Source organism: Maniola jurtina, chromosome 7 (genome assembly GCF_905333055.1).
Source record: "Maniola jurtina chromosome 7, ilManJurt1.1, whole genome shotgun sequence".
NCBI classification, from domain to species: Eukaryota; Metazoa; Arthropoda; class Insecta; order Lepidoptera; family Nymphalidae; genus Maniola; species Maniola jurtina.
Window position 1 is genome coordinate 6731011 of NC_060035.1, and position 12669 is coordinate 6743679.

The 12669-nt window shown below is 34.2% G+C and overlaps 2 protein-coding genes across 2 annotated transcripts; one reads left to right on the plus strand and one right to left on the minus strand.

The window, feature by feature from the left end:
* Positions 1-3191: 3191 nt before the first annotated feature.
* On the minus strand, positions 3192-8537 carry LOC123867237. Its single transcript, XM_045909212.1, has 5 exons — positions 8092-8537; positions 7267-7488; positions 6956-7093; positions 6653-6872; positions 3192-6018 (listed from the first exon to the last, which is right to left on the minus strand). The coding sequence occupies exons 1-5, from the start codon at positions 8332-8334 to the stop codon at positions 5600-5602; spliced, it is 1242 nt and encodes a 413-aa protein (XP_045765168.1). The 5' UTR covers positions 8335-8537; the 3' UTR covers positions 3192-5599.
* Positions 8538-9224: 687 nt separating this feature from the next.
* On the plus strand, positions 9225-10766 carry LOC123867245 (integrator complex subunit 12). The gene is made up of 2 exons (XM_045909223.1): positions 9225-9765; positions 10451-10766. The coding sequence occupies exons 1-2, from the start codon at positions 9334-9336 to the stop codon at positions 10742-10744; spliced, it is 726 nt and encodes a 241-aa protein (XP_045765179.1). The 5' UTR covers positions 9225-9333; the 3' UTR covers positions 10745-10766.
* The last annotated feature ends 1903 nt before the right edge of the window (positions 10767-12669 follow it).

Below are 12669 nucleotides of genomic sequence, written 5' to 3' on the forward strand. Positions count from 1 at the left end.
GTTCTTCGAAGTAATACTATAGTTCGCGACAGGTCGACTTGGCTATCGGGGCGGGGACGCCCCACACAGCCCCCGTGACAACCTGGTGCGAGATAGCGCGGGTGACGTGCGGGTGTGCAGGCGTCCCCCCGCCTCATACCCCGATTGCCATCTCGACCTGTATGCGTGAGCAATATTGTACCTAATGAAATGAGATTGAAAAAAGCATTGCGCAAAGCTTGTTGTAGATTTTTTTTTACAATCAAAAGCCCGAAGTAGATGTCAATACGAGATTTTTCCGAATGTGCCAAAAAATGTCTTGTGTGCTAAAGAAAACAAACGAAGTACGAAATACCATAGTTATTAGAGCAACTTGAATAGAATGAGTGTGTTTTTTGTTTCCTTACTCGATTGGTTTATCCAATTCACATTATAGGACCCCGCTCATCTAGGTACATAATACTCATATTAAAAATAAGTACTGACTGACTGACTCATCAATGTCCAGTCCAAAGCTTGGACCTAAAAAGTGCGAATTTTGCAAAGAAGTTCCCTCTATTACAAAAAATAAGACCGAATTTTTCGAAATTCGTAATTTTGAAAACCTTTAACATGTTCTTTAATTGTGGTATACTGCCATTGCATAAAACAAAAATATTGAGAACAGATAAAAAATATTGAGAAAAAATTATCATGGATTTTGGGGGAACTATCATGCGATTTGGTCCTAAGGCAAAATAATTACATAAATTATTTAAAAGGGATATTAATTTAAACTGTAGAAACCGTCAATGCGTTGATAACTATTGAGTATAATATAAATCACACGTATGCCCATTGTACGTATTTGGACGTCTTTCGTTTTGATTGGTGTTATATATAATTCCTGCGGGAACCCACGCATGATTATGAAGAATTGCTCGTTTCTAGTACAGAATTTAACTTAGAAAGTAGGTATCTAATTAATAATAATCTAGTATTGACATTTACTGAGGTTCCATATCTCCAGCAGTATATTTTAATAAGCATAAAAATAGGATAAATCATTAAAATAAAAGTAGCTGTCGCTAGTATTAATGCACTTTATTTAATATCGTTCACTTACATATCCAATTAGAATTGTCCATAGTTTAACACTTTATCTAGTCGATTGTAATCCTATCATATGCAAATCATAGTGAGGTTATCCCTAGGAAACCTGAATATTATAGTGAATTAATTTGTATAGAATTGTTTAGTCACGCAATAAGGTGATTAATTATTTATTATTATTATACCTAGTATTAGCAGTTTCTCGGCACTTACGGCAATAAGTCATTAAAATTGTCCACGAATATAATTCATTCATTAGATTCAAGAATTTTATTATACGACGCGGGTGATGTCGCAGACATTTGCTAGTAGGTATATCTATCAATAAAATATAAATAAGTCGATTTGCAAGATTTAAAATTAGCTTAAACCACAAAATAGCTACACAATAACTTAGCTGTATATTTTCGGTTAAGCTATCATCGCTTTGAGTACAAATATAGATTTATTAAGTTAGTATTGGTATACTTAACTTATAATTTTTGTTTCACAAAAGTCGAGTTACAAAAATAATAATTCTAGCCACACATTTTTTTTTACAAAAATATAGAATAAAAAAATGAAGACAAATTCATACGCTTGTGTGTGTGCAGGATAAGACGCGTAGCGACACTACATAGTATTGGTGCGGCGTTTACGCAACTTTGATGCTATAGGAGCGTGTTTCAATGGCGGCCGGTTTGTACTGAAAGCGTTGGTACGATTTTATTATTTGTTACGACAGCATTCACAAACTTAGATTTTAAAATAAGAAAGATTGTTAAATTGTTGAAACTGGACCAAAGTGTTGTTTGATGTTAATTAATGTATTTTTAAATTACATTTTTATTTGTTTGGAGGATCCGTGTTAATTTGTAAATCATGTCTTCATTTCTAAATTCTAGGCCTAGCCCGCACTGCGGTTTTTATCCTCGCGAGTTTTATTCGAGCGATTTATTTTCCGCGTACGGAATTTCATTTGCCCGCACTGCGAATGCGGTGAGCGCCATACAACTCCATACCTACTGCACAAAATATTCGTACGCATTTAATACCGCAATTTTTCCCGCGCGAATTTTAAATCGCAGCGCGGGCATCTCTAGGCATAAATGATTGCAAGTGTTACGGAATTGCGAAAAAATAAAATCGCGCGACCTCTATTTGCTGTGCGGGCTAGCTCTGAAACGTGAAATTTTAAGCTCAATCGTGTAATAACTGTGTGAAAAATAACTAAGTATTAAAATAACTAGTTAAAAATTAAATTGATTTCGTTTGTATGTTAATTTTATTCTTATTTGAGCCGGGTTTTCAATTGTCAAACAATTTTAAACCTATTGTAAATATTAAATTTCGAAAGATTCTATAGGTAATGTTTCTTTACCTATTGGAAATCTGTCGAAATATCTTTATTCACAAGTTTATTTGGCGATTGAAAAATCATCATTATTTACGTAGGAAATTTTATCTATGCTTGATAATAATTTATTTCTTAAAACTAATTACACGATTGAGTTTTTAACCGCTTTTTCTGTAGGTATAGCGTAAACTGATGAGGCTCCTGCGGTAGTGGAGCGGTGCGGGAGGGGTGATAGTTGTCACAAATGGGGATGATGCCTAGGTCAAAAATAAAATTATTTCTTAGTAATTATTAAACAGGTTCTTCCAAAATTCGTAAAATCCTCATTCGCTGGTAGTTTTAAGTTTGCTAACCATTTAAAATTATCGATTTAACTAAAAAAGAACGTCAAATGCTATGACGTCCCTATTGACGAATCACTGAGCTGTCACGTCACGTCATCACACCGCTCCACTACCGCAGGAACTTACTCAGTTATACCTGTAGTTACTCTGTTTTAACAGAGGGGTTCTGATGGTCAGGCTATTAGAGATTTTTAGAACTTGAAATAAATACATAATGTTGTAATAAATACGACTACTTATTATTATTATTATATTTGTAACATGTTGACTCTTTTAAGTAGGTATCTATTTAAAGAGTCGTAACGTGTAGTCAAAATTAAACCCCTTCTGTATATTAGATACCTTTTTATTATTTAAATAATAAATATATATTAGTTATAATCGACTATTGTATAAATATAAAGTAATTTTTTTCAATCTTACAAAAACTATAATGCTTCCTCTTTTCAGAAGGTTAATTTTATCTAACTCTTATAAACTCTCATGCAACGTTTAATATATTCTACAATGGCACATCGAATTTACCGTACTACTAGAAGTTTATAATACGATAAAAAATCTTAATCAGCTAAGCTGTTTTACAAATACCAAAAAAACGGTTCAAGAGTAAATTGAATTTATTGTACAAGTTTCATTAAGAGTAGAAGTATAGTAACTTAGGAGCTTTATAACTAATCACTTCTATATTACATAATATATACTCTTAAAACTCTTAATATTCAGCAAATAGGAATTAGTAAGTTTAGAACACCAAAGTGAATTTTAAAATCATAAGGGTGCCCAATTAATATGTACCTATGGCAATAATATTGAAGTAGATAAATAATAGTAAATCATTATAGCGAATTATAGAATCAAAAATACATATACATCAATAGGTCGATAGTGGAATGTTTCTATTCATATTTGAAGCAAATACAAATTTTCAGGAACAGACAATTGGACAGATTTTTCGTTATAGAGTATGGGTTTAAAATTAAAACAACCAAACTCAAGTAATATTTACATTATATGGAGTTTTTGATATAACACTGTAATTGCTTAACCTGCAATTGTGCATCACCTACTGTACTTCTTTAATATAAAACAATTATTGTCATCACATATTTTTACCACTGCTTATACATAGGTTTTTAGAACACAGCATAAGTATCTGTACCTATTATCCATATACCTCCATCTTACATAAAGAGATGTACAAACAACAAACTTCCCAACAGGAATATCAGTTATTTAACTCACTAGAAAATAACTATATAACATTTCCAGTATCGACTGAGCCAAAGTTGAGTTGCCACCATTTCCTTAATTTAAAGCATACAATGTTTCTAAATAATTCATAATTAACTCCTAATAGCTATTTAAAATCAAGGCAACTAATATAATTATTATTATCCCTATTATCTATAAATTTTTAGACATTATAAACAACATTCCGGATTCTCGTTTTTAATAAAATTAGCATTTACATCAATATAGTGACTAGTCCATTTAGATTGTATGCGTAGGGTAGAAGGATTTAGAGACGTTAACGAATATGGTTAAAGCTTGGCTCGAGGTACATTAAGATCATTCCCTACGGGATGGTAATAGTTGTATATAATATTGATAATGTTTTGTTATGATGTTATTTATTACGAGGTTGCGAATGTTTGTTGACCAATAGTGTTTAGACTGTGAGTATAGTGCGCGTAAAAAAAGTAGTCCAGTCTGAACACGAGGTGTAATGACAATGCATCATACAACAAAAAGATTCCGACGAATTGAGAACCTCCTCCTTTTTTGAAGTCGGTTAAAAACAGATCTCAGCCGGGCTTGTGTGTTTATTCTCTAGTCTATGGACCTGTGCAAACTAGAGATGTTAGATTCAGAAAGTTTGAAACTTAGATTCCGTAAAATTTAAATCGGTTGAATATGCTGATAATGCTTAATTTTTTAGTAGGTACCTACCTACTGTTTAAGATTTTAAATTCGATCGTTTTAATTTCACCCACCCACCAGGTATAAGTACACCTACCTGTATTATTTTTGAACTGATAATAAGAAAATAAGTGATGAATAATGTGTGTGATTTTATTATATCAGACATGCCTTCGTAACACATCTCTTATGCCTCCGACTCCGATTCAGGTTCGTGTTCCGAAAACTCCGGTTCCGATAAAACCACTTCCGTAACATCCCTGGTGCAAACCGCTATGTTACAACTTCAGATTGGACTACTTGTTTTGCGCACACTACCCTAAACGAGATTAGAATTTGCTTCTTACAGAGGTACTTTGTATCCTTTTATTTATAGAATATTGCTTCTTGTGAATTCGGAACTGAATGTTTTCAAATCTTATTATTTATTACACTTCTCACTAAGCATGACAAAAATTAATAAAAAACATTATTACGAAGTTTGAGTATATTTATTTATAAGACCCATTTTCACACAGCAAACTTAATACTTATAAAACTATAAATCTACAATTATTTATTAGTATCACAGGTTAATTACTACAACTAAACATAGGAATTCATGTACTTATTCATTATTAAAAAAAAATATTTTACACATTATTTTATGCCTATTTTAGATTACAGATAAAAATAAGTTTGAGTCTGCAGACGATAGCGTTAGATAAGGAAAAAAATTGACTTTTTTCCAAAATAAGTCTTAGACAAAAACGCGGCCTTCTTACGCTAGGCCTAATCAGTTTAGATATAAAATAAGATATAAATAGGCACTTAATTAAAATCTTAATTAATTTGTCGAAGTGACTTGAGTCCTAAATATAAAATTGGTTGTGCTATAAATCACATAATTATCATGATTTATTATAATGCTGCCCTGTTCAATTAAAACTCATACAGTGCGCTTCCCACTGCCTACAAAGTTAGGTAAGCGACCTGTACTAGCAGATCTTGACATTTTAGGTTTGCATGTGAAAGGTAAAGAACTCTGACTAGGACCATTACTTATACTAACCATGTTTGCAGATTGGGTTGTATTTAGTGCCTTTGAGAAAACATCTAGCAATCGTGTAAGAGTTTCTCCACTGATTCTATCAGTACTTTCTTTTCTATGTACATCTGCTGAGGTATTGTTTGGAATTCTCTTTCGTTGCTTCAATCCAATACTTAGTATACCCAAGAGATTTAAATTAAAAGGAATGTTTAATATAAAATTAAAAATTATCATGACTAATAAAAATATTATTAAGGCGTTAAAAATTACCATTAAAATCCCATACATAATTTTATCGAAAGGGAACCATAATCCATCTGCAACAAAAGAAAAAAAGAATTAATTTCTATTAGTGTTTTCAGGGGAAGAACTCCGGGGCATTTTAGACTGATTGCTACATGGCCCATCCAGTGGCCTTGAGCTTAAGATAGGTATTAGCAAACCCCCAACACTATACAAGTGGTTAGGTTTAATATTAGCAAGACGGTGCCATACTTAAATCGAGCTGGACAAGGACAACGATTTACATAATAGTACTAGGCGTACCCTGCCGTTGCAGGCGCAGGAGTGTCCATAAAGGCAAATAGTATGCACAGGATTTTTTTAAACCCTCACGCTTCTTACCCTCATGATGCTTTGACATCATCCACATCAATTTAGCTTTTTAAGAATTTTTGGGAATTTTAATTGTCCAGAACAAAAAATAGCTGTCTATACCCAGAATGCAATTTCAAATTTTGTCAAAATCAGTCAAACAGATGGGCCATGAAAAGCTAGCAGACAGACAGACACTTTCCCATTTATAACATTGGTATGGATTTTTGTGAAAGAAAGAAAATATATTTAAACTAGTACTACCTGTGCAAGCTCGCAGTTACACATAAATCAGACGCAAGTATTATTTTAATTGCTGGTAACTATAGCATTATAATTCTGTGCAATTAATCTTACCAGTTACTCCATGGGTTATAGTTTTTACAGTTTCACTGATAGTAATCATAGGTTCCGACAACACAACACTAAACATTCTGACACCAATTTTAAGTGGATTCATATGCTTTAAGAATATCAATGGATCAGGTGGTGGTACTTCACATGTAGAACTCCATATTAACCACTTGCATGTATTCATTGCTTGTATGAATCGGTCTAGTTCTTGTTTTTCAGCTTCCTGCAAAATAATAATTATAAACCATTATTCAATACTATTAAATTGGTCTAGTTGAAAACAGACTATCCTAATAGTATACTTGCCTTATAAGACACAAAAACTTCATACATGTAAAATCCAACAAGTATAAGTATTATTACATGTTTATGCGATATATGGTGCATTAACCAAACTATTGATCCAATAACTGCCAAAATACTTGTAGTCCAGACAATGTAAACCTGAAAAAGTAATATTAATTTCTTTAGATAGTGGGTTTGCCTTTTTCTGAACTATCTAAAAATACAGTTAATTTTATTTTTAATTCTAAAACTCAGCCTGCCTAAGCTACTTTATGATATATGAATTATGAACTTGCTCAAACAGGACAGTGTCAATTGATTCTGAAACTTACCTTATACTCTATTAAATAAAATTGTATATATTCACTCCATGCCATAACAATTTTTTCAGTGATTGTAGGTTTGTATATAGCTTCTTCTACATAGCCCATGGACCGTCTGAACATATCTTCCGAGAGTGCAGTATTTGAAGTTATATATTCATCCAGAATGTTCCAGCGTTCAGGGCTGTATCTCATTTGCAAAGAAATATCAATACTGCCATCTTCATTTTTCTGGTTAAATAAAGTAGAACTATATTTACTGAATTCAATTCAATTCAATATCATTTATCCATACTAATATTATAAATGTGAAAGTGTGTCTGTCTGTCTGTCTGCTACGTTTTCACGGACCAACCACTGAACCGATTTTAATGAAATTTGGTACAGACTTGGGATACATCCCGGGGAAGGACATAGGCTACTTTTTATCCTGGAAAATTGAAGAGTTCCTACGGGATTTAAAAAAAACCGAACTCTACGCGGGTGAAGCCGCGGGCATCCTCTAGTTATATATAAAATGATTTTGTTGTCAAAAGAAAAATAATAAATACTGTAATTTTTATATCTTCCAAGGATTTTTTTTTATAATAAGAACTAGCTAATGCCCAGCTTATGTTGTAATGCCTTTCAACTTTCGTGGGACATCTCACACAATATTTAAATGTTGATGGTACCTACTTATATCAGCAATTGTCATGAAGTTTGAATTTGTTATTCTCCCAAGCCAGTGCAAAACATAACGAAGGTCAGTTTAGCAATTTAACTGTTAAAAGATAACACAGAGACACTAATGTTTTGTTTGGTTTAGTGTAGGTGTGAATATTATGTGCCTACCTTTATTATTCCTCCTTTTAATATAATTGCCAGAATTCGTTTATAAAACCATTCACCTGTGCCAATGTTATTTGTTTGCACCTTTTTGGTAGGAATACTTCTAAGATCTGGTGGTATGTCGCCATCATCGTGTTTTATGTTACTCACATAGTCCCAAGGATCAGGACCTACCTGACCATCAGATTTGGACCATGCGATATTTATTACAAGCAAACACACTGTAAAAATCGGCTTACACCACATAATGTTTATTTTCTTCGTACCAAGCAAATGGTCTGCTACTAGTTAAGTACCTAATTAATTTTTACTGATTCGCCACTGACCACAGTATTAAGTTTCTTATTTTTAGTCTGGTGAAGAGCGATAAAAATATTGAATTGAAAAGAAGAATTGATAAAGATGTTTTTAACAAAGTAAAAACCAGTAAAAATATGTCAAAAATACTCTATGATAAAATCTAATTTTTTTTTTAACTGGTTTTACGGCTTTGGGTTCTAGCCCTATTGCAGGTACTAGTGTATTATCTATGCCCTATTGAACGGGTTGAGCCTAACTAAACCCACAGATTTATTATAAACGTTAGATAGGTACCAAAGATTTTTTTTTGAGTTATAGAGATACTACTATACTATTACACTGTATATGGATTGAATTGATTCTTCAACACCAACATAACAACACTCACACTGACAGAAAGACAGTACTGCCAACATAACCAGACAAGCAATAAAGAACAACAGCTAACTAATTAGCTATATAATAGTTATCTACATGTGATTACAATCTACTCTTTGATCTGCATAGATTGTTATTATCTGTGATAAAGAACAACGGAGAGGAGAGAAAAATCCTGGAACAATAGATCTGTGTTAGCGTTTGCTGGCGCGCGTGCGGTGCCTTTTGGGAGTGTTTTTTTTTTTTTTGTTAAAAGTGGCCGGTTTTTGTGTTTCACTGGTGTGTTTTGGACTTTTGGTGCTGGAACTGACTGGGAAATGCTCTAAAGGGGCGCCGCGCGTATGTCGGCGAGCGCCGTCACAGACGAAGTCCGTACTAATATAGTTTCCATAGACCATAACTTGTAATTAACTACAAACTTGACATTGGCTTATCTTTGTAAAGCCAGACACGAGAAAAAAAATGGAACAATAAAAAAGCTGTTAAATGTCAAACGGTCAAAAAATAATTATATTATTGTGAGTTGTAAATTGTAATTCAAGAAGTGGCGCAGATACCTGAATCCTGATGTCTTCGATAGATTTTGATCCATCAATAAAATTATGTTTGAAGTATTTACATTCAAGCGCACCGGACTCCACGGAGCAATTGCGTTTAACTCTTGACGACATGATAAGGCAGACGTATGGGAACTCGAAGACACTTGGCAATGTTTTGCCGAAGAAATACTTGAATGAAGAGAAGATGGAGTCACCGTCGCGCTCCAAACACAAGAACGAGAAGAGTTCAAGTAGTGCAAAAACAGTAGCTATTCCTCAGCAAAGTCCTCAACAAATACAGATTCCTGAGAGAGAGAACGATGATGGATCTGTTATGGACGGAGAACTTGAATTTGATTTCTTGCAGGAAGATTTAACATGTGTTGTTTGCAGGCAAATAGCAGTGCAGGCAGGGAACCGTTTGGTGGAATGTGATGCTTGTCATGCACTGTATCACCAGGTATACACAGTTGTTTATTTATTGCATTGCAGTATTTGCTTGATTTGTTGACTTGGCCTATTAACCAATAAACAGCATGCAAACCTACCTATTAAGTTTTGATGCAATATATGTGATAATCACAATATCATGCTTCACTACTGGTTGAGATCTGTAGTTTTTAGGGTTCCGTACCTCAAAAGGAAAAAGAACCCTCATAGGATCACTTCATTGTCTATCTGCACACCTGTCGTGTCTGTCAAAAAAATCTAGAGGTCACTTCTCGCTGTCATGAAATTTGGGAGGTAGGTAGGTCTTATGGCACAAGTAAAGAAAAAAATCCGAAAACTGAATTTGTGGTTACTTCATAATAAAAAAACGTGTGTGTGTAATGAACAAATAATAATTAGTATTTTCATAGTAATATAACTATATCAAGTGGGGTATCACATGAAAGGGCTTTACCTGTACATTCTAAAACAGATTTTTATTTATTTTTATGCATAGTAATCTTTGATTTATTGTGAAGAATGCCGAAAAAAATACTGAGTACAGAACCCTCGGTGCACGGGACTGACTTGCACTTGGCTGTTTTTTTTGTTACTGCAAACAAGGTCATTCCAATAGTCAGGGGCCAGAGCTTGATAAAGGGATTTTGCAAATAGAGTAGTAAAAAGTATTTCATAAAAATATCTTTCTTTTACAGGATTGTCACAAACCAGTCATTAGCGATAATGATATGGCATCTGGCTGGCAATGTGCCTCATGTCTCTCATCCCAGGGATTTGCTCAGGGGTATTCAAGTAAATCATCAGCATCAAAGTCACCTTCTCAACTTTCGGGATCAACTACACCTGTTAAAATATCTTCAAGCAGTTCTTCGTCTTCGTCACCTTCAAAAGTTGTGACCCCAAACATCAATATAATATCAGCTGATAAGAGAATACAGTTCATGAAAAAGAAAGCAGCGAAACAACATGAGAAGAAGAAAAGCAAATAATATTTTAAAATATTATACTTACCTGCAGTACCAGGCAGGAAAGCTTGTAGAAAAGAAGAAGAGTGAAGGTGTGATGTGACAATACCTATTATTGAATAAAATACCTAATAAGCCTAAGATTTTGTACAGACTGCAGGCTCATGTTACATTTGAGAAACATGCTGAGTTTTGAAAAGAAATTCTTTTAAAATTAAATAAAGAATAAGTTCCTTAATAATGACTTTTATTCTTACTATAATATTGAATATAATGTGTATAATATATTCATAATGAAATGTTATTATGTATAATCAAATTTATAACTAGCAGGGTCAGCTCTCTAAAGTACTTTCCATGACATGAAAGAACTTAACACTCACACAAGTCAATGCTGCAAGTCTTGCCTGAGTGTTTACACAATGCACCTGTTGTCCAAAATCCAAAGGCGCGGGATTGCATTACCGACGGCATAATATTTAAATTGAATCTTTGAAAAGAGCAGCCGCCGAGTTTCTTGCTGGTTCTACTCGGTATAAAAGTGATTTTGATTATTTGAATAAAAAATATTTCTATTATGACTTCCCAAAATTAGGTAGGTACCCAAGTTAAAAGTTAAGGACGCTTTGTATGGCTGGCGCCAAAAGCAATAGATTGTGGTTGTAACGTGTGCCACAGTAGACTCATGGCTGTAGGCAGGGGGAGGGAGGGTTTGAGGTTTAAAATCCCTTGATATCCCAGACTTATTTTCATCGTCAATATCACATTAGGTACATCAATGCCTAAAGAACCTGTATGTTTTTCTGTCCTTATGACGCTGAAAAGACCTGATTTACAAATTCATAGTCGCACAGTGAGCTATGCAGCAGCAAAATGCTCGACTAAGAACGTTTTTAGCAGTCAAGCACTGAGACTTGAGAGTGAAAATCAGGCGTATCGGCGTGGGCAGCGAAAGCGCTTGAATCATAGAGCACCTTTAAGTAGGTACGATAATATCTGTAATGAAGTGTTAGGTACATTAATTTGAAAACGGTTCAATACCAAATAATTAAAAAAAAAATTGCGGATACCGGCAGAATTCGAACCTGCGTTTCCCTGGGAACCTCTCTCGGACGCCTTAGACCGCCAGGCCATGGTTCACTTACTGCCAGTGGCGAAGGTTCTTACCAATTTTCAATTATGTACCTACGCGACAAAATGTACTCATACTTGTAAGTTTTATTCAACACTGACTCGTGCCTCATAGAGCTTGTACAGTGGGTACCTATATATACGTGATCGGGAGGTCGATTCCCGAAAACCTCTGCATCAATCATTATTACAATCGCAATTATTGTGATTGGCTGAATTTATGGTATTCATGTTGCAACAATGCATTGTAGCCGATAGTGAACGAGTATCGACCAATCAGAGGTGATTGCGATCGTGACATTGTAGCTGTCCATCCTACCGCATTCGAGAGCACCTGTTTTGCGCGTCTCTCTCCGGTTCTGTCGCATTGCCTTCCCATTGGACGTGACATAGCAGTAAGCATTCAGTAAGTAACTACTTGTGGACTTAAGTAGAGTAATATTATTATCTCCTGCATTGTTGGCTAGTCTCCGTTATGAAATGAGATTGACCAATATCGGTTTAATTAATAAAAACCTGGTCAAGTGCGAGTCTGACTCGCATACGTAGGGTTTCGTACAAGATATTTTAATATTTTTATGTGCAACACAGCAAGTTAAGTAATTACAACGCCATATATTTATTTAGCAAATTAATTTTTTCGTGAACCCATTTTAATTTTTTTTTTGTGATGTAACCACAAATTCTGTTTTCGGTTTTATTCCTTTACTTGTTCTATAAGACCTACCTACTCTACCAAATTTAGTGATTCTAGGTCAACGGGAAGTAGGTAGGTACCCTATAGGTTTTCTTGACAGACACGACGGACAGAGGGACAG